The 22,743-nt window shown below is 47.8% G+C and overlaps 1 protein-coding gene across 1 annotated transcript in view; it reads right to left on the bottom strand.

Moving 5' to 3' along the window:
• The window catches only part of Arhgap31 (Rho GTPase activating protein 31), a 110,601-nt gene that overhangs the window by 5,690 nt on the left and 82,168 nt on the right, over positions 1–22,743 (bottom strand). Inside the window, exons 4-11 of the mRNA XM_057764275.1 lie at positions 16,958–17,040; positions 15,963–16,070; positions 15,180–15,322; positions 14,101–14,299; positions 11,297–11,421; positions 5,013–5,075; positions 3,207–3,755; positions 1,428–1,705 (exon numbers count right to left, since the gene is read on the bottom strand). Of these exons, the coding sequence (XP_057620258.1) occupies positions 1,428–1,705; positions 3,207–3,755; positions 5,013–5,075; positions 11,297–11,421; positions 14,101–14,299; positions 15,180–15,322; positions 15,963–16,070; positions 16,958–17,040 (1,548 nt within the window). The remainder of the gene's footprint in view (positions 1–1,427; positions 1,706–3,206; positions 3,756–5,012; positions 5,076–11,296; positions 11,422–14,100; positions 14,300–15,179; positions 15,323–15,962; positions 16,071–16,957; positions 17,041–22,743) is intronic.

Below are 22,743 nucleotides of genomic sequence, written 5' to 3' on the forward strand. Positions count from 1 at the left end.
CCTCTGCCTCCTGAGGGCTGGGATTAAAGGCGTGTGCCATCACCGCCTGGCCCCTTTTATTTCTTTAAGCTCTCGAGTACGACTGGGCCAAAACCAGCTGGATTCTACTTCCCTGCATTCCTGTGTGAACAGTTCTGCCCTTCTCGTGTTTCCTTACTTGACTCAGCGTTTCCCTTCACAGATCTCTTACTCAGAAACCCCGTTATGTCTCCTCACCACTCCATACCTCCACTGCGCCCTGGATGCTGACTTTTCCCTGTGAGGCTGGCAGGGACAGTGGTGACAGCCTTGGTCACACAGCCCAGCAGAGTGCCTAGCACAGAGTGGGGATTTAGGCCATGTGCCCAGTGAAGGAGTGACCTGAGGCCTTGATTTGCTAACTTGTAGTCACCCTAGTTCTTCCAGCACTAACCGTCTTCCTTGAGGTATTGTCGTTGGTACTGGGGTTCTCCTCATGAGACTCCAACCCCCAAAGAATCTCTGCCAATGCAAACATGCTTTATGGGAACCCTTGCTAAACCCTCCTGAGGCTTGCCTAACTCAGCTTTGCCCTAACTCTCCCCATATGGTCCTCCTGGTGTCTTCTGGAAGCAAGTTAAAACGCTGTAGCTTCCTTTACCCTTCGGCCCATGCCTCTGATCACAGTTCTTACAAATGCAGGCCTTCTCCCTGGGTGTCCCCAGAAAACCTCACATCTTCTACATAAAGACACTTCATAAAAACACCTGTGGAAAACGCCACCCTTAAAAAACGGGTAAGGGTTGTCAGCTTTGGCATCGGATTTGACCTTCTCTAGAAGCACAGACTAGAGCCTGGGAACTTCTCAGGTTTTATAGAGAGCCCGAGACGAACACCAGGCTGCCATGTCTGAGAGAAGAGAATGGGGTTCACGAGCGGTCATCTTGCTTGGAACTGGGATATAAGGAACAGGCTTCATGTTGCTTCTGGGCTTGAGTGTCATTACATGCTAAGGACATGCAGTGGTTTATGGGCCAGCACTATTCAGAGCTGTGTCTGCCTTGGGAATCTGAGCTGAATGGTTCCTTCGCATTAGCCTTGCAAGCCTGAGGGTCTGCGCCTGATCCCTGGAGCCCATGTAAAAAGCTCATCTGTAATCCCAGGGGTCCTGTGGTAAAGTACGAGGTTTGGAAGCCTGGGATCTGGTCATCCTGCAGTTCATAGCGTAGCAGAAACAACAAAAGAGAAAGCACTGCCTTAACAAATAAGGCAAGAAGAGACTCCCCAAAGTTGTTCCCTACTCACACATATACACACTCTGCTACACACACAGCAGTAATCACACTTATAAAATGAAAACCTAAAAAAAATAAGTAACTAAATCTCTCTTGCAGCAACCCTTAACATTTCTTTAAGAATCTGCTTTAAATTGTACCATCTGTGACTGGAGCAGGCAGAGTCCACCTTACCATCTCGTGGAGAAGCATTGCTTCCGTCCTGGCCCTGAGGCCTTCTGGTGGAGCCGTGTTTCTCAGCTGGTCAGCCCCCTGGCTCTCCTCCACCACCTTCTCGGCATTTGGCGTCTTCTCTGGGTCCCTTGAAAGTTGAGAGCCCAGGGATATTTCCAAGGTTTTCTTCTCCACTTGGGTACCTGGGTCGAGGGGAGGGCCTTGGCTACCTTCTGCTGTAACCAGGGCTTCGGGTTCTGGCACCGTGTCCTCGGGAGCTGCCTTCTTAGCCACAGAAGCTGCGAGAAGGATGGGCGTGATCAGTACAAAGGGCTCATTTCCCAAAGGCCCTTGTGGCACCCTCCCATCCCTGTCCCGCCTCCCAGCCCTGCTTCACAGAGACTCAACCCCACCCCCCAATTCTTTATGCTTTTCTTGACAACATTCCTGCCTCAGATTCTGGCCATCAGCTACTCCAGGGTTCTTGACTGGGAGCCATTCTGCTCCAAACTCCCCCAGCCCCCTGGGGGCATTGGTGATTTCTGAGGACATTTTTGGTTGTCACGACCTTGGGGGCGATGAGTTCTTTTGGTTCCGCGAGCACAGCTTTTTAAACCATAGGTTGTGCCCGCACGAGAGGCCATGTAACTGAATGTGCAGGTTGTGAAAATGTTGCCACGAGTGAAAGGCGTCTGGGTAAACAGCAGCCAAGATGAATTCAAAACCGAACCGACAGCGAATCTTAGCTGTTCACTGCAGTGCTCACCTGGGCTGCATCGCACAGCTTCGTGGCAGTCTTGGTTCTGAACACCGTGTTGCCGTCCTGCTAAGCAACACCAACAAATACTGGCCGGCACATTGGTTCAGATTTGAGATTAATAATGTGCTAGCAAGTGGTGGCTCCCCCACTTACTTGGAAGTTTAGGGAAAATAATTCCTCTACAAGCAAATGGGGATTATCTAATAATAATTGCCCCTACCTCAGAAGTTTGTCTTGAGAAGTGAGATTATACATGTTGGGCACAATAGGAGGTTCTGAAAATGTTGGTTGAGACAGAAACATTCTGTCGGCTTGACTGTCAGCAAACCTTTCTGTTGAGATTCTCCCTATTTCATTTTAGGACTGTTGGTCAAAAAGAGTCCTTCCGAAGTGGCTTATGCCTGTAATCCAAGCACTAGGGAGGCGGACACAGTGGGATCTGTTGTTGGAGACCAGCCTGCTTACAAGGGAAGAAGCCTGGAGAAACTCCTGCTCACCCTGGACACAGTTCAAAGACTGTATTGGCCGTAGTGTGGGAGACCCCATCTGAGATTGCTGTGGTCAACCCGAAGGAATCACTCTCTCATGGCTAGGTGTGCTAGCCCTATTCTTTGCAGATATGAGGTAGAAATGAAGAGGGATGGGCAATAGAAAATACATCCAGAAATACAAGCCCGTCAATTCCAGTTCTCTAGCTCAGCCTCCGTCTTTTCCCTCCTGAGTTCTCACCATGTATGCTAATAAAGTAGTTAGTATCATTTCCTGAGTACTTAGTATCTATTGAGCACTGCTCTGAGATCTTTGCATGTGCCAACCAAATGTTCACACAAACTTACAAACAAGGTATAGTTATCAACACCAGCATTTTATACATTAAGAAACTGAGACTCAGACAGAGCATGGGTTTGCAGCAGCCATTCTGGCCCTGGAGCCCACCATCTTAACCGCCTCACCACACAACCCTGCAAATCCTATTCAAGCCAGTTCAAACATCGTGTCCTGTCTTGCAATGGAGGGAGACCCTCCCGCCCCTGTTTTACCTGGAAGAGACTCAGCTCCCAGGGGCTTCTCTTCTTCTGGCCATCCTCCACTTTCTGAACCTTGGAAAGAAAACTCTTCCAGGCTGGAGAGAGACTGCAGCTCTTTGGGGGGCGTTCTGCACGGGGTGCTGTTGGTACTGATGACAGCGGACACGCGCAGTGGCACCGACACAGCGAAGGGCTCGGAGATGTTGAGCGCCTTTCGCTGGTGGCGCGGTGAGGGCTCCATCTGGAACAGGCTGCTGGTGAAGACGGATTTGCCGGGACTGTCGCTGGAGGTATAGAACATCCCCAGAAGCTTGGGGGCCGACTGCTCGCTCTCAGGGTCTCCGATGGGGCGGAACACCTTCAGCTGCTCAGGTAGGGGTCGGATCTGACCGCCCACCTCACAGCCCCCCTCAGCCCCAGCCGGCATCCCCTCCTGACCCCATTCGCTCTCCTTGCTGAGGTCGCAGGAGCTGCCGGCGCTGCCCGCGTGCATTTTTGTGGCTGGAATGAAAAATCCACCAGTGGTGACCGTTCGATTGAAATTTCCTTTGCTTTCTTTCCCTGGTGAAGAAGAACAAGCCGTGGTTAGCATCGTGGGTGTCCATAGGCTATGCCTGGGGGAACCGCTTTCCTTGAAACTTAAATGGGTCTGATGGTTGACAAAAAGTGGACGAGATACTAGAACTGCTAGAACAAATGTCAATCCCCCATTGTTTGACGTTGGTAATCAACTCTTATGTGACCCACACCAGCAGGTAATACATAGCAAATACGCCATTATGCTGAGTTGCCTTTGTCAACTTGACCTAAACCTAGACACATTTGGGAAAGGGGCTCTCAGTTGACAAAGATGCCTCCATCACATTGCCTAGAGGCGAGCCTGTGGGACATTTTCTTAATTGAGTGCTTGATGTGGCAGGGCCCAGCTCACTGTGGGTGGTGCCTGGACAGGTGGTCTTGGGTTGTGTAAGAAAGCAGATAGAGCAAGCCACGAGGAGCAAGCCAGTAAGCAGCTCTCCTCTATGGCCTCTGTTTCGCTAGCTGCCTCAGGTTCCTGCCCTGACTTCCCCGAGAAAGTTACAGGGTAAATAAACCCCTTCCTCCCCAGGCTGCTTTTTGTCCTGGGGTTTATCACAGCAATAGAAACACTATTTACTGGGATAAACAAGTCTATCAGTTCAAAATGACAACGGAAACTCTGTGAAGCTCATGACCAGGAAGCTCACAAATTCAAGACACATGATTACCCTGGAATAAGCAAACCAGTGTTTGGCTCTTTCTGTATAGGTTTCTTCTATCTTAGTTTTTAGTTTGTTGACCTTTAATGTGGTCTAATTTTGAGTGAAAAGTCCCTGTGGTCTCCTCTGTGGCTAGAGGAAAGCTGGAGAGAGGGAAAGTTCTAGATCTTGTTTGGGATGAGCCAGGGAGTGAATTGAGGCTAGGTGGTCGTGTATAAACATAACCACAGGTAAGCAACTGGGTACTAATTGTGACATCTCACTGTGGTGATTTGAAAGAGGAACCCATACACACACCATAGGCTCATTTATTTGACACTTAGTCCCTAGTTAATGGACTGATTAGAGAAGGATTAGGTGGTGTGGCCTTGTTGGAGGAAGTACATAAGTAGGGATGGGCTTGGGGTTTCCAAAGCCCACATGTCTGCTTGCCTGCCATTATGTTTCCTGCCATGATGATAACGGACGATAACTAACTATCCAGAATTGTAAGCAAGTCCTTAATTAAATGCTTTCCTTTATAAGTTGCCTTGGTCAGGGTGTATCTTCACAGCAAGAGAGTAATAACGAAGACACTCACCTTCTACAGGCACGGAACACAGTGAGTCCATGCTTTTAGCTGGTCGGATAGTAGCTTTTTCCACTAAAGATAAGAGAAAAAAATACCCCGGATGAATATATATCAAGAAGAAACATTCAGAACAATACGTTAGGCTATAAGCATATGAGAAAAAACTCCAGTAAATGGTTTCAAGTATTACAACATATTATCTCCTTACAGAATTGCCCTGTTCCACTCTACACCTCCCCACTTTCCTGTTGGGACTGACCTCATGACAAGAGGGCACAGACTGGGTTTATTAATACAAGTAAAGTTAGATTGTAATTTCATCAAACGAGAAGTCCTGAATCCAGTTTAGCTGAACAAAGAGTGTTCAGGGAGTTGGAGCAATGGCTCAGTGGCTTTCAGAGAGCCTGGGTTTGATTCCCAGAGCCAGGCTTTCAGAGAGCCTGGGTTTGATTCCCAGAACCCACACGGCATCTCACAACTGTCCATAAGGTCAGTGCTAAGGGATCTGATGCCCTCTTCTGACTTCCCAGGGCACTGCATGAACATGGTGTGGACAAACATCTATACGCATAAAATAATAAAATACACATCAAATAATAAAAATAATAAACATGGTGTGTAAAACATCCATACACATAAAATAATAAACATAATTTTAAAAAGTACTCAAAATGGATTCATGGGGTAGACTCTAAGGAACCTGGGAAACCTCTTATCCAGCAGACTGGAGAGCAGGACTGTTGGCTGCAACCGTATCGAGCCGCACCAGGAATCTGGTACAAGTGAGCAGGCCTGGGGGTGCCGCCGTCAGCTTTACCCCAGGGGCTGTGCTCCATGGAATCTGTGGACTGGTTGTTCCTCACCCACCAACCTCCGCAGTGAACAGATTCCCACAAAATGGAGTCCCTTTGAACTCAGACTATGAACCTGGTATACTTTATGCATCATTACAAGCTACCATAGCTGGGACTTGGGAAGTGTTGGTTTAAATGAGTCAAGAGCCCATCGCTAGCACAGGAACAGCTGTGGTAGAGTTTGACCCCCAAACATTCATAGGTTGGAAGCTTAACTCTTCAGTATGTCAGGGTTGGGAGGAGTTGGGTTATGGGGGCAGAGATCTCGTAAATGGCTTATTGACTCTCTTGCTGGGCTGGGATAGCTACAGTGAGAGTCTGTACTTTCTCCAGTCCAGCATGAGACTCTTACCAGAAGTCAAGGAGGTGCCCGCATGGCCATGATCTTAGTCTTCCTAACCTGGAGAACTATAAATCACTATTCTCCATCAGTTACCCAGCCTCAGGGATTCTCTTACAGTAAAGGAAACAGGATTAGGACCAGTATTTCTTCCCGGTCAAGCTTGCTAGGAGGAAGACGAGAACCTGGAGGCTAAGGAGTGTAGAACTAACTGCCATTAAGGTAAGTCTGGATTTGCACAGATCTGGGTTTGAGTTACCTCTGTCACTTTGCAGCTGCACTTCTCAGACACACAACTCTTTTTTTGGGGGGGGGGCGGTTATGCATCTTTTCATTCTTTTTCAAGACAAGGTTTTTCTGTGTAGCTCTGTCTGTCCTAGAACTCACTCTGTAGACCAGGCTGGCCTCAAACTCACAGAGATCCACTTGTCTCTGCCTCCCGAGTGCTGGGATTAAAGGCGTGCTGCACCAAGCCCAGCAGATTGTATCTTTTTCATGAATAAAAGAAAAGAGAGGTGTTAAGACTAAATGAGAAATGACTATAAAGTAATTATATTGTCCTAAACTAGAACAGATACTCAATTAAAAATAACACATAGTAGTGAGTTCCAGACCAACGAGGGCCACATAGTGCGAACCTGTCTTACAAACAAAACATACTCTTTGTGTCTGTTAGGATCAGCCAGTGCTCTCACCACAGGGGAAAATGGAAGGCTGTTCCGCAAGAAGCAGTCAGAGTTGGCACGAACTCAAATTGGGCAATAACTCATGCCTGTTTTTATTCCTCTTTTTAAAAATTCCCCCTCTTTCTCCCCTTGTTCCAAACTCTCCTCCTCTAAGAGGTTCCGAATTAAACAGCTGGCCTCCTGTGCTTGGGGATTCTCTGACTCGGCCACATGGGAGGACTGGCCTCGGCTTCACGCAAGTTCTCAGAGTGCCTCCAACCTCCTCACTCTCAACGGCATGCCAAGATTTTTACCCTTGGAGAGCAGCTGTCTGTGCAGGATCATGAACTGATTTATCATCCCAAAGCTGCCTGGCTGGCGTCCCTCCGTCTGTGTATTCTGAGACAGGCTTTGCCTTGCTTTCTGTATCTCTCTGTCTCTGGGCTCTGGTTTTCATGTGGTGACCTTAAGGGGCCCGGACCAGGTAATCATGAACTAACCCCGAGTCAGCCCCCTCCGTCCGCCCAAGCTCTGTACTTTCAGCAATAGTTCTGAAGCATTCCAAAGCATCTTCTCTCCATAGTCACTAAGAGTCTGCTTTGGCCCCATTGACTCATGCCTATACTTAGAGGATATTTTTGCCTGAGGTGCTGATCTGGCCTCCTGGAGGTCCACCCACTAGCCCTATTTTTTTTTTTTAAAGTGAATCTTATGCAAACCAGGCTGTCTTTGAACACACTATATAGCTGAGGATAACCTTAAGATCCTGATTCTCCTGCCTCTACCTCTTAAGTGCTGAGATCACAGGCAGGCGCTACCGTGCCAAGTTTGTGCAGTGTTGGAAGACTGAACCTTGGGCCTCCTGCATCCCAGATAAAAACTCTCCTGAGCTTGTCCTCAGCTGTCGCCCTCCAGTCATCTGGTAACCTTTGTGGTCTCTTCTGATGATTCTTTCACTCAAAGGTAAAGTCTCCAGCCCTATGACTTTGGGGTTCCTCTGCTCAGAAGTTTATTTTGATATTGAAACCAGTGTCTGGAATCTCTTCAAAGCTTAGGCATCTGTGTTGTCACGACCTCATTTGTTTTCTTACGCTTTTGCATCTGTTTAGTTTTTTAAAATGTGCTTGAACATGTCCCTCTCTCCGCTGCCAATAAACTCCCAATACTATTCATGGCTAATCCATTTTTAAATGCCCTTATGGGGCTTAGGAAATGGCTCAACACGTAAGGTGCTTGCTCTGTGACATGGCAACCTGAGTTTGGATTCCCAGCATCCACATAAAAGTCAAGACTAGCTGCACGGGTTGGGAGGTGGACACAGATTGTGTGTGTGTGTGCTGGGGGTGGGGTTTCTGGTCATCCAGTCTAGCCAGTGAGAGAGCATGTCTTAACATAACAAAACAAAACAAGGAGAGAGCAGTATAGCAAGACACCTGGCATTAACTTCTAGCCTCCACGGGCGTGGGCACATGTACTTGCACACATATATGCACGCACCCAAACATACTCCACATACACATACAAAATTTCCAAATACCCTCTGTCATGGAAATGTTAACATATTGTTCACATATGTGAATCCACTGATTTCCCCTTTTAAAAAGTCACTCACAAAAGTATTGCAAACCGTGGTGCCACAGAGACCACACTGGAAGATTACGGACTTCGGTGGCCTGCCTTTGAGGAGGGATTCTGTTGGAATTATGTTCACTAGCCACACATCGGGGTCCTGAGCTTCAGAGTCTGGAGTCCTGAGCAATGTGTTCTGGCTAAAGCAGCCTCCCCTCTAGCCATAGTTACTCTGGCGACACTGGAGGATCCACTCGCAATGTCATCCTCTGATGTCACTTTACTCCCATCTCCCACCAAGGTTCAGCTGGCTTGGTTCTGTTTCCAATCAGGCTTTCAAGCCTGGCTGAATGGTAGAACTACTTAGGGAAGGTTTTTTTGTTGTTGTTGTTTTGTTTTGTTTTAAAGATTTATTTATTTATTGTGAGTACAACATTCTGCCTCCATGTATGCTCACATGCCAGAAGGGGGATCCAGATCTCGTTACAGACATTTGTGAGCCACCATGTGGTTGCTGGGAATTGAACTCACGACCTCTGGAAGAGCAGGCCAGTGCTCTTAAGTACTGAGTCATCACTCCAGCCCACTTAGGGAGTTTTTAAAGGTCACTGACTCTCAAGGAGAAACTGCTGTGGCTGTGGGACACTCTCTGGGTGACTCTGAGACACTACCCTGCTGGGCACACGACACCCCATGAACTCAACCACCATTTGGTCCAGCACCTCGGATGTGTGCCTTCTGAAAAACCACAGAACTCTTTCTATTTCGAGATCAAAGTCCATTGTTTATTTCATCTTTTTCATCTTATTTTGTTCTCTTGGTTTTTGTCTTTTTATTTCTGGCCTCTTCCGTTCCGTAACAAATCCTCTCTTTGCTGTACTGAGGCAGTCTCTCATCATAGACTAGGGGTTTCCTGCCAGGCACTCACTCTTCCTCTCACTGTCCGTGGAGAGTCCTAATTTCTTACTTGTATGAGTTCGGCATCCTGTGACACTCTGTCCTCCTCACTTGAACCAGTTTAGCATTTGATGAAAGGTATGTTAACCGCACAACTGTTACAGATATCTACCCACAATCCCTCTCCCTTTGACCTATTTACAAAGCTCTTGTACTTCTGTAAATGTAAATTGGATGGTTTAATTTCCCTTCCTCGTGCCAGTGGTTGGTTCAGAACCCAGGTTAATCAGCCCCGGGAACTCCTTTGGCCACAGAGCCTGGTCCTGTGGTCCAGTGAAGGCTACTGAGACCAGGGAAGACTCACTTGATGAGAACTGATGAGCAAGCTACCGGAGTGACATTCCTTCTGCCCTTGGGGGACAGCGATGCTCAAGGAGAAAAGCTGATTCTGATTACCACAGCCAAAGAAGTCAGCCTAGAGCGGTACTGATACAAAGAGGACAGAATAGCCGTGGAAGACAGGATGAAATGGAGACAGCCTCTGTGTTAGGGCACCCCTAAGCCTCCTTACTACTGGAATGTCCGATGCTGCCACTGAACTGAATTTATTCTAAGTTATAACAGAAATCACCATGACTGCTATCCGCCACACACCTATGCAGCAGGTAAACACAACTCAGGTTTCTAGTATTTCTACATTCTGTCCCTTGTCTTGAAATTATCACTCTGCCTGCATAAAGAAGTTAGAGATATTGTCTCTCATTTTCTCTATGGAAGTTCATTTCTTCCCAAAACTTAGTTAATATTTCAAACATTCATAAAAATTGAATATTTTTCTAAACCTACCATCTAATTTCAATGGTTGTTGGCATCTTCCTATTGATTTGATTTGTTCATTTTATACCTACATTTCCCCGAATCACTTGAAAGTGAATCTTGTTATTTTGACATTTCATTTTAAGTACTTCAACTACAGCGTAACCTCCTAAGAACCATTAACATACTGTACAATTTAATACTTCTTCAAAATCACCTAGTAGCCAGTGCATACCCACAGTTTCCTTAAAATTGGGCCTTAAAATTGTCTTTGTAGGTTTCATAAAATACAGACAAACGAACAGACAAACAAACCAGGATGCAGATGAGATTTGTCTTTGTGCCTTCGCACTTTGCATGAACTAAATCATTGTGGAGGTTTTTCTTGGCCTTCCGTGACAATATTCAGGATGGGCCGACCAGATTCTGCATTATGTAGTGGGTCCCTCAATTCTTTTCTTTTGCTCAGGAATAAATCCATGGGAAAGCACCCCATTAAAATCACAGCACTGAGGGTGAAGGGACAGAACTTCTACAGCAGAATTCCAACTAATAGACCAGAGCTATTTGAGAAAATTACAGAAACAACCGTTGCAGGCAAGATCTAGCCAGCGCTGCTGAAATACACAACACACAGTATTTTAACCAAGTAACCCAAACAAGCACTACAAACAATAAGGCGCTGGCATGGTGTGCCTCTTGACATGACCCAGAGGCAGGCAGCGCACAGCCTATGTGGATTCATAGCTCCAGAATCATGGTGAGAGAAACTAAAGAACAGCTCCACCGTGGAGGAGACTGAGGACGTACCACAGCCAAATGAAGTATGGACCCCAGGTTTGGGCTTGGACCAGAAGAAGGACATTTGTGGGACATTTGGTTAAGTATGACTCAAGCTACATAAATCAGTCAATAGAATTGTATGCATATTATCTTTTTGTTTTGATAGTGGTTCTATAGTTGTGATGTTAGCATTAGATTTCATGGAAGGTGCAGACACTGAACATTTTTGTAAGTAAAACGTTATCATCATCATCTTAAAAAACCCTAGTGAATATGATTTATTTTTACTAGTTAATGTAAAGTGATCAAATGTAAAACCCAGCTAAGAACCACAGTGTGTTTGCCGGAAGCCATGGTGCTGCTCCTCACCTGAGAGCCTCTGCCCCCTCACGAACACACTCCCATTTCTGCTCAGCTTGGATTTCGAGTCCGACCCAGAACGCCCCAGGTGAAATATTGATTTCCATTTCTTTGATTTACTGGAAAGCTTTCTCCTGAAACAACCAAGCCATACATTAGTTAGTTACAAGTTAGTTGAACTTGTCATTTCAAGGCAGTGTTTTTTTTTTTTTTTTTGAGGCAGGGTCCACAGTAGACCAGGCTGGCTCAAACTCATGCTCGTTTCTGACTCAGTCTCTCAAGGGGGATTGCAAATCCAGGGGGAACGTCATAGTTATGAGTGGCTTTGATAGTTCTAGAAGTTTCCCTCTAAAAGCCAAGATGCACCTGACTATAGCCTATCTGGGGATGCCCTAGGTGATCAAGCAAGTGAAGGCAGAGACCCTTCTCCTCGGAACTACAGCCAAAGATTGTTGTCTATCAAAGGAGGGATGGGAGGCCAACAGAGGCAGCGGTCAGTGGAACGCTCCAAGATCACAAGCAAACACACAGTTCTGAAACCCTGGAGGAAGTCCATGAAGCACCGTAGTCCCAGCTCTTCAATGTGCCCAAGTCTTTTTGGAAAAAAAGAGGTGTAAACAAGCCAGAGGTGGTGGTGCATGCCTTTAATCCAGGCACTAGGGAAGGAGAGGCAGGAGGATCTCTGTGAGCTCGAGGTTGGCCTGGTCTACATAGTGAGTTTCAGGACAGCCAGGGGTATGTAGAGACACCCTCTCATAAATAAACAAACAAACAAACAGGAGTGAACAGCTAGGGCCACAGACCCCATTTCTGTGCTTTCTGCCTGGTGGCCATGTGACTACGGTATGTACGGTGAGGTGAAGGCTGATAATAACTCAGGATGGAGGGGTGGTAAAGAATGCGTTCCCGTGCTGATGGGAGAGCTGTAGCTTGCCAGCGGGGTCAGGGGTCTTGGTAAAGAAATGCATCAGGGTCAGCACACCTCCCGCTCAGCCTCCTACCAGGCTGTTTGGGGATTGGGATATGGGTAGGTGACTGACACAGCATTAGGCTGGCTCGTGAGAACCTGGTACCACCAGGGGTCACCACAGAGGCAGGTCCTCCTTGGGATCCACCCAGCCAGGATCTGGAGTGAAGCTCAGGGTGAAACCCTGCAACTTGGGGTTCTCACAAGGCACCTGTATCCACAGGGCTCTCACTGAACACTGGGTCTCGGGTTTAGCGGTCTTCAGGATCAGTAAGAGACAAGCTTGCAAACTCATTGCCTTCTCCCTGGCTCAGCTTGATAGCCTGAGCGCTTAGCCTTGGGCTGTACCACACAGGGCAGCATCAATTAAACTGGCATGGCGCTGGGGCTGAAAGCAGAGACAATGCAGTGGATGGTCCCTCTGAGGTCCCCCTCTTCACCCCCGGGAGGCAGTCTTATTCTGCATTGGTTTAAAAAGGTGCTGGCCATTTTGCTCTCGTTGGGTACAATCTGTCCGTTCTAGGAAGCAGCGCTTTTGCAGGGAAGTTGAGGCATGCCATTCTTACAGAATAAGCCTCCTCTAGTTAGCCAGGGTGGCAGATTTCTCTCCTTTTAAACAGCTCACTATCTTGGGAAAGGGACTGGCTTGTGAAGCAGAAAGGATGACACCATCCAATGAGAAGATGCCCTCGCCTTTCGCCTGCTAAGGGTGTGCGACTCTGGCTGCAGTCATTGCCTTCTTCCGTGGTGGGTACAATGAGGAGGTGGAAACTAAGGATGTGGCAGAAGAAGAACTAAGGAAAGAGGAGACCCTATAGGTACCAATGACGACTTACTTTGAAAGGGAGAAGGACCAAGGAGATGGCTCAGTCGATAAAGTGCTTGCCACTCAGCCTGAAGGCCTGAGTTGGATCCAAAATCGCAAGTAAAAAGCTGAATATTACCCGACAGGCTATGGGAAATGGGCAACTTGGCTGCTCAGTCCTTTGTGTGTCCAGTCTCATGCACACACCATATTGAGTTTAGTCCAGACAGCATTATTAATTTAAGGTAAACAGAGTACACGCTTGTAATGCCCGTGCCTGGAAGGCACAGATGGGTGAATCCTTTGGCCTCATGGACCAGCCAGACTAGCCTACTCCATGAACCCCAGGCCAATGATGGAAATGTTTTAAAAAAGGAAGGGAGGAAGGAAGGATGGAAGGAAGGAAGGAAAGAAAAAAAGGTAGGTATCATCTGAGGAACAAGCTGTTCCCTAGCCACACATCTGCAAACCTGCACACACATGTCTATGTGAACACATACAAACACACACGTAGACAGACACAGAAAGAACATGAGGGGTGTTCTCTGGCAGGAAGAGAAGCGAGGAAGTCAGAAATGCCATCCCTGAGGGCTGCCACTGAGAACTCTCAGACTAGAGCGGCACCATCTGTCAACCTGTATCTGTCGTAGGCTCATCTCTCGGTCCTTTCGGTGTCAGGTAAGGGTGGAGGTCACGGGGAGGGAGCCAAGCATTCAGTTTTGGCAACTCGCTTTGTAAACTGCTCGCCTGCTTTGTCTACTCTTTGTCAGGAGAGACTCACAACTCACTTGGTACCTCGGGTCTTTGGCAGGGGACCAGAGCTCACCGGGGCTCTGGGGCAGTGGGTGAAAGTATCACCACAAACGATAGTGAAACCTGAGGAGCCGGCTCCCTTCCCTTTGAGCACATCTCTCTGTACCCCACCTGGACTGCACCCCAACCCATACCGCTATCACTCACGGCCCCGAGATCGGACGCCTCACCTCCTTTGTTCCCCCTCCACCCGCAAATCCTTCAGAATTCTGGAAGAATGCCAATTACTTGCTGTCTGGTAACTCAAGGACCGTGTGGAAGAGGGTGCCCATGGGAGGGACGATCTCAGGCAGGCTGTTCTCTCTTCTTTCCTTTCGAGCAGGGTGGTTTGTGGCCAGGCTTCGGGCCTGAGCCTCCTCCAGGCTTACCAACTTCATGGGCAGGGACAGGGCTGGCAAGGTCAGGCTTTTGGTGATGACACGGCTTTCTGGACACCAAAGAAAAGAGTTTAGCTCGGGAGCAGGTCTGAGCTCAGGCCCGGTAAGAGCTCTCATCTCTAACCCTTCCACTTGAACTCCCTGACTGGGGCGGGGGCAGGGGGAACGCTGCATGCCAACTGGGGCTTTTTTTTTTCCACAGGGGAGTCTAGGGCAGAGGTTGTGCATGGAAACTGTCGGCTCTCCAGCTCACAGCTGGTGGAAGGCAGAGAGGGGCATCGGGAGGTTCCTGCTTTCTGGACTTTCCATGAAGCGACTCTTCATAGGCTCGCTCATTCATCCCACAACACTTACTGGGTGCTTACTGTGATCCAGAGTTTCGGCAATGGTTCTTTAATCCCCAAAACTCTGCTAAGTGCTGTGGTCAGATAAGAAGGTGGCTTAGACTAAGATGGAGGAGAAGGCCGCCCCTCCCCCCACAGCCGAGGACTGCATTCTTTAAGGCCATGGGTGTCTGGAGTCTACTATTCCTAGGCATCTGTCTCTAGAGGGACAGAGCATTTATGTAGCATACTATTTCCTCAGAGAGGGGTGGCTCTTTCCTCAGCCTCAACTTGAAGTGCTTCTATTACAGTATTACAGTCACTGTCCCCCGCTATGGGGTGTTCCCTTTAGGGTGGACGTGATGTACAAGGGTCTCCCTTCTCTGACGACGGTAACTTGAGGGGGTTTTACACACCCTCCCCTCACCCTACCCAAGGACATTTGGTGACATCTGGAGATTGGTCCCACACTGTCTATGCAGCCTAGCCTGACCTGGAATGCTTGCTTTTCCTGCCTCTACTTTCAAACTCACTTATTTGGGGGCTCTATGATTAGGACAATAAAGGAGGATGGGGGGTGTAGGCGGGGGGGGCGGGGAGCCATTACCATCCTGCTGCAGAGGCCCTGGAGCACCACTGTTGAAGATTTGGTCCGCATGATTCAGTATGAATTCAATCACCACCTGCTGGACCCGGACTGCCAGAAAGGCTGCGTCTCCGTTGCAAATAGTAGCTTCGATTTTTTTACACCTGCGTGAGAGAAGCACATCCAGAATGACTGTGCCTTACAATAGGGGGCAGTGAGCACAGCCGGCGGGTCTTTTGTCCGGGCCACATGTTTTGGCTTTTCATGACCAATCAGAGAGTGTCTCCCAACAAGACGCGAAGCCCAACCCACTGAATAGATGGGAAGTCACTGTCACACGCTCTACATCACAAGACTATAGACACTGTCCATAAATGCACAGCACGGACTTCTTTTTGCTTCATGGGATTCCCTTACACCTTTATCCTGCTGTCTCATGTGAGTCACACATGAAGCAACTGATTCAAGTCACAGGCATCAGTGACCTCACCAAAGCCAAGAGAAGCCAATAAGCCCCAGAGACAAAAAAAAAATTAAAAAAAAAAGGCCTTTTCGAGAAATGGTAGCAAACATAGAGACCCATAACTTTAGGGACATTGGGATGACAGCCAACAGATGCCTTTGAAACCAGTTTCTAAGCTGGCAAGCCAATATCTTAGCTTTTAAGGCACTATTAGTTCATATATGCTATAAAAAAATCACTGAGCCTTAGGGCTGTCTTCCAAGGCTTTCACTTTGAAGTACCCAGGCTTTGTTTCCACTCAGAGTATTATGGGCTGCTCTGAGCCCACAGATGGTAGTTACCTGAGGAGGTTCGGGGCCCACACCAGGGCCAGGTTCCTGGCGTGCATGTTGGTCTTGCTGCTGAATGAGGCGATGTGGGCCAGGTGTCGGATCAGGTATTCCAAGGTCCTGAAACGGTTCATGTGTTGGTTGGATGCTTGGCAAAGTAAGAAATGTCAGCACCCGTGTGGAAGCCTGTCACTAGAAGGTCACATCCAAGTTGGGATGTAAGACACCCTAAATTATGAACTTTGAAGGAGTAGTGGGAAGAGATCAAGATTGATAAAGGAAGCTTTCTTGACCCCAGGGCCACTGACTTGGGATGGGGACAGGTGTCAGTGTCGTCAGATGTCAGCTTCAGCTGCTGGAGCAGGTCCATAGACAGGACCAGGGAAACACCCTGCACACCCTCAGCTGGTAGTGAACAACTTGCTTCTTTTCCACCCTGGAAAAAATTCACCTCCCCACAATCCTCAAAGAGGTTCTCATCTTGATTGCCTGAGGACATCCATATGGCTACAGATTAACTTGCTAGCAGGCTCATCTCAGAGACAGACATTTGTCGACCACAGAGAAGTTCTTTTTAACACCACGTCAAACTTTGCCCCCTTTTGAAAAGTGGGCAGATGTAGGTGGCACTGGGAAAGTTAGTACCGCTTGGGCTCATCTGTGAGACTAGAAAGGAGGGGGTGATGCCTGGGCTAATTTTAAGGAGCCAAAAGAGATAATACGCTTAGGAATCACAGGCCCACAGATTTAAGGCATCTGGAATTCCAGAGGCTTGCTTGTGTGACAACCAGGACAATGACTTTCTTTGGGATGAGTGCCCTGCAAGTGGAGACAGGTTTCCCTTGGCTGCCACTGTCCCTGGTTGGACACCTGCCCATCCGCTAACACTGACTGCTCACTAATTTCCAAAGGCGTCCAAGGAAGTCACCATCTGTTTATTTCAGTTGCTATGCATCCCCACCTCCTCGATGCTTTACCACACCAGAGTCTGGATGGTTTTTTCTTACCTATAATGGGGCGGGGGGAGCTCCTGGATAACATTCTGGATTCGGGCCAGTTGGCCCTCTTCCGGGCTATGAGACACTGCTTCCTGTGGGGAAGAACGGGAAATAGCTGGTGAGCACCCAGGGACCAGCACCCTTCCTGCACGTGCTGGTCTTACTCAAGACTCAGGTCCTCCAGCCTTACAACTGAGTGCTTGCAGATCCCATCCCAGAAGCATTCTGGTCTGTGGCAGCAGCCAGCCACATGCCCTTTCTGAGTTTCACCGAGTCAAGGGTCTCCACTCTGTATCTGCACACAGCAGTGGGTGGGGCTCCGTGTGCCCTCAGATGCTGTTTGGTGTCTGGGAAAGAACAGATAGCATCTAAAAGTGTCCTGCAAGGCCAAGAGTCATAGAGAGTCACATTCAGAGAGACAGCATTAAACAGAGACGTCCCAGGGGCACACAAGTCTACTCAGCCCTTCTGGGTGTGAATAGTGACTCACTTGTCACCTAGCCTGGGACTATTCTATGACTTCCAGTCCTCAGCTGCTGCCTGTTTTGACTGCCAAGAAGCAGAGAAGACGTGCCTTCCTTATCAGGGATAAGAGTTTTGTCCCCAGGATCTGGTGGCCTTGCCCTGATTTGCTATCTGCTTAGATCCTGTGTGGGCATTTTGTTCTCAATCAGTCTAGGGCCTTGCTGGGGAGGCAGGAACACCATGAGGACAGTGTGATGACAGCCTGGCTCGTGTCCATCTCCCACTAGCCTGAGGCTGCCGCGCGACACTAACATCCCTGAAGATTCTTCAGTCTCAAACTGTTTCCTATCTTAATCATAGATCCTACCTGTGTGCGATGATTACAGCAGATGGTCAACTTGATAAAATCCAAAGCCCTGGCAAGTCTTTTGGCTTGCCTGTGGAGGACTATCTAGATTAGGTTAACTGAAGCTAGGAGATGCGTCCTAAATACGGGCAGCACTGTTCCCTAGGTGCCCCGAATACAAAGGAGACATAGAGCTGGCCTCAAGCATCCCTGCTGCTGCCTGACTCAGTGCAATGCGACTAGCTGCCGCTTACTTTTGCATTTACCTGCATAATCACCACTGGTAGCGGCTGCAATGGAAGCAAAAAGGAAGATTTGAATCTGTGGGCTTTGTACACTGTGTTTGCCCACATTTATTAACAAATATAAGCAGGCATTTCTGGCTTGTGATTCTGGGGTGCTGGGTGTGGCTTAGTGGTAGAGCATTTGCTCAGCATGCACAAGGCTCTGCCAGCCCAACAAAACAAATAAACAAACACCCAAACAAATAAATGGCACTGTAGGATTTGGTGGTGATTAAAGCTTCTCAGAAGGGTGAAGCAGGAAGGCCATGAGTTCAAGGCCTGCCTGGTCTATAGAGTGAGTTCCAGGGCCTCCCTAATAACATATCAAGATCCTGTTTCAAAAATCACTGTCCTTGCCGGGCAATGGTGGCGCACGCCTTTAATCCCAGCACTTGGGAAGCAGAGGCAGGCGGATCTCTGTGAGTTCGGGACCAGCCTGGTCTACAAGAGCTAGTTCCAGGACAGGCTCCAAAACCACAGAGAAACTCTGTCTCGAAAAACCAAAAAAAAAAAAAAAAAAAAAAAAAAAATCACTGTCCTTATTCTTACTATTTGTGTATGGGTGTATTTGCACATGGTATATATGTGAAGACTGAGAACCACATGTGGGAGTTGGTTATCTCTTTCCATGACGCAGATCCCAGGGATCAAACTCAGGTCTTTGAGCCCTACCCCTGCCTTCTTCCTGGAGCATTATTTAGAAATCAGAATCTCATGGGCCGCACTCCCAGGAGGCAGGGGGAAGCTCACAGGAGAAGGCAGCCAGGGCTGCAGAATGCAGCATGGGTCTTCACAGCTTGGTTTCACGGAGCAGCACACCCCGGGAGAGTTTGGGAGGCTGCAGGACTGTCCTTGCACAGCCAGGACCAGGGTCTGCAGAGCTTTGTGCCATTCCCCTCTTTATAAAAGGTGTCCCGCGCTGAATGTTGGGACCCTGGCCAATAATAGCAATGGAAAACTCAAAGACATATTTGGGAATAATAGCACAGGTGGAGATAGCAGCCCTCATGGAAAGTTCTTCAATATTTTAGGGAGCAGTTCAGTCATTGTCATTTTTAAAGCCAGTGTTTCTCAACCTGTGGGTTGTGACTCGTGTGTGTGTGTGTGTGTGTGTGTTACGGATGTTGACGACCCTCTCACAGGGGTCGCCTAGGACTATCAGAAAACACAGACATTTACATTGTATTCACAACAGTGGCAAAATTACAGTTATGCAATAGCAATGGAAATAATTTTATGTTTGGGGTGAGCACAACATGCAGAACTTTATTAAAGGGACAGGACACAGCACTAGGAAGGTTGAGAACCACTGTCTTAAGTGAAGGGGCAGGATGACCCCTGATGCTTGCTGGGCCCAGTGGGAATTACCTTTTATTTTCTTACTCACAGTCTCTCCCCCACTGCACCCCCATTCTATCCAGAAACTCACTTTCCTTTTCTTTCCATTTAATTACTTAACCAGACATGGTCTTTCTGTGTAAGCCAGGTTGGCCTCGAACTCACAGTCTTCTTGTCTCAGCCTCCCCTGAGGTGGTATTTATGGGAGGTGATACCAAGCTTGACTTAAATCTCCATTTTTCTCTAGCGGGAGATCTGGCCACTGCAAATTCACTTTGGGTTTGTATGTCCCAACGAAGACAGAAGATCTTGTTGTGGGCATTTTGGGGAGAAGAGTTTAAGTTTAACACACTCTAATTTGTGTGTGTGTGTGTGTGTGTGTGTGTGTGTGTGAACTGGAAGAGAGAGCTGGCCAATTTGATGAATGTTAGTCTCTGGGGTGTAAGATCTGGGATGAGTCTGCCCTGCCACTGCTTGGTCCCTCCTTCGTTGTCCAGATGATCATCTTCCTGACCTTGGGGGAGTCAGGCAAAGGCAGGGCTCTCTTTCTGGCGGTGAGTCCTTATTCTAGGTTTCTGGTTTTCAGAAGCTACCTCTGCCCTATAGTTCAGGTCCTCCTGCCCAGACAGCCAACATCACTAGGGTGGCTCAACACAAATGAGCCAGAGGGACTTTCTCTAACTGAACCCTGGGAGAATATTAGAAAATTAATACGTGTATGTGTGTGTGTATGTGTACGTGTGTGCAAGCCAGAGGACAATATGCCTTTTACCTGCTGAGGTCCCCTGGCTATAGTGTTAAGTGTTATCAATTAGTCAAAAATGACTATAAATCATTTTATTAGATTATTTGACACCATAACTGCATTTTTTAAAAAAGTGATAATCAGAAAAAATTTTAGAAAAAGATTCATTTTCCTTAGAACTACAGACCGTCAGTCTCTGGGGGCAATTACTGTGTGGCTTCTAGATAGTCCTTGTGTGTGTCCTCGTTCCATCATGGATGTAATCAACCCTGGGTGACCACGTCCTCCTGTGACTCCTCTGTCTCATCTCCCATCACGGCCACCTTGCTCGCTCCATGCTGGTCCCTGGTCTCTACAAGCTCAGCATCTTCTCCACCCCCAAGCCAAGGCCTCTGGACCTGCTGCTTGTTGTCACCCACTTCACCAGATACTGGTGTAATCTGTTCCCTCACTCTGTCTCTATCTGCTCAGATTCTGCCTCATGGAGAGAACGATTCTGACCCTAAAATAGCAGTCCCGATCCATTCATATCTCTCCAGCCTGGGGCTATTTTTCTTCGCTGTGTTAGTAACACTATGTTCATAGTCCGTCGCCGCTCTAACGAAGCATCTCTGTGTTACAAGAGTTTGCCATCTCTCTCTCTCTCATCCGAATAGAACTAAAGTAACAATAAGTACGGCTTGTATCCGTCTTCTTCACCATTAGCTCTCCAGGCCCTGGATCGAGAAGGTCCTAACAAACAGCCCTTGAATGGAATAAACAACCGAATCAGTCAATATTGCTTTATGCTTAAACATGGCTGACAGCCACACATGGGCCACACCGTGAGGACAGTGCCACAATGCTAAGCACTGTCTTGCTAGGATCAGCCCCTTGACCTAGGCCCCTGACAGGGAGACCAGTTTGGTTTCCCCAAGGTTAAAAGTTTCTGAGATCAAGGGTCTTTCCTTTTTATTTTTAAAAAGATGTTTTAAAAGATTCGGGTTTTTTTATTTATGTTTATGTGCATGTGTGTGCTTGCATGAGTTATGTATCTCACTTGCACTGGCTGTTTAAGGAGGCTGGAGGGCATGGGGTCGCCTGCATCTGGTGGTCGTGATGCCTGGTGCTGGGAACCAAGCTCAAGTCCTTTGCTAGAGCAGCAGTAATTGCTCTTAGCTGCTGAGCCATTGCTTCACCTTCCTGTTTTATTTTTAATTTTGTATGATGTGCATGCACGCATACATGTCTGTATGCACGTGTGTGCGCGCGCGTACACATATGTGTGCATACGCGTGTGTGTGGATGTGCATGAATGAAAGTGCCCACAAAGGCCAGAGATGTTGGATCCCCTTGGAGCTGGAGTTACAAGTGGCCGTGAGCTGCCAAACATTAATCCTCTGGAAGAGAAGCACTAGTTCATAACTGCGGAGCCCCCTCTCCAGTCCCAAGCATCTTTCAGTTTTAAAAAGGTCCCTGGCAAGCCAAGACAGTTGCCTTCCACTCCGGCTCTGGAGCCATCTTGAGCTCATAACCCACTTGCCATTGTGAGTTTCTGATTAGCCCCAAGCTGTATTTTTGGCGACTTATTTGAGTCAACAAACTTGTGAGCAAACATTTGCTGAGTAATCATTCCGACATTTTCTTATCGCTGGAAGGAAGACACAGGATAATGAGTTAAATAAATATGGTCCTGGCCTTAGGTGGAATTCTAATTCAACAAAGGAGATTAGTACATAAAGAACGGATTTAAAGGGGGCTGTGGAGATGGCCCAGAGCACTTGCCATCAAAGTATTAGGACTGAGTTGGGATTCCAAGACCCCATACAAAGAAATGGCCCAAATGCCTTTAAGGCCACCGCTGGGATGGAGACTGTGGAGACAGTGTGTCCCTGGAGCTCCTGGCTAGTTCACCTGGCCCAAATACCTTTAAGGCCACCACTGGGAAGGAGACTGTGGAGACAGTGTGTCCCTGGAGCTCCTGGCTAGTTCACCTGGCCCAAATACCTTTAAGGCCACCACTGGGAAGGAGACTGTGGAGACAGTGTGTCCCTGGAGCTCCTGGCTAGTTCACCTGGCCCAAATGCTGGGCTTCAGGCTCAGTGAGACTGCTTTAAGGAAATAAGGGGAGGGCGAGAGAGAGCAACACACAAGGCCCTTCTGCATTTAGGGACATAGATGTGTGCAGCCCCCCTCCCAAAATGATCTTACTACAAATGCAATAAATAATTAAGCCACCATTCCCCAGGACCTCCAAATTAGCAATGTTCATTTCAGTTTAATAATTTTAATTGGATCAATGAGAAGAAAATTTGAATTTTTCCTAAAACGAATGTTGCATTTTTTTTTCCCTCTGCAAAACAAGGGACATTGATTAATTATGCCCGAAGATGCCAGGTTCTGCATCCTGGAATGTGGAAACACTACCTTAGTTGAGAGAGAAAAAAAAAAGGGGGGTAGTCTTTGCGGCTGTGATTGTGAACCTTGAGGAGGGGAATGATCTTAGATTCTCTAGCTCATCCCCAAATGCAAATCTCCTCTGTCTTACAAGAGGGAGACACAGCCAGGAGAGAATTCCATTCGACCTCAGAGGCAAAATTGAGGGACATGCCCAAAAGCCCATAAATGTCAACAGCTA

This window comes from Chionomys nivalis, chromosome 3 (genome assembly GCF_950005125.1).
Source record: "Chionomys nivalis chromosome 3, mChiNiv1.1, whole genome shotgun sequence".
Lineage (NCBI taxonomy): Eukaryota > Metazoa > Chordata > Mammalia > Rodentia > Cricetidae > Chionomys > Chionomys nivalis.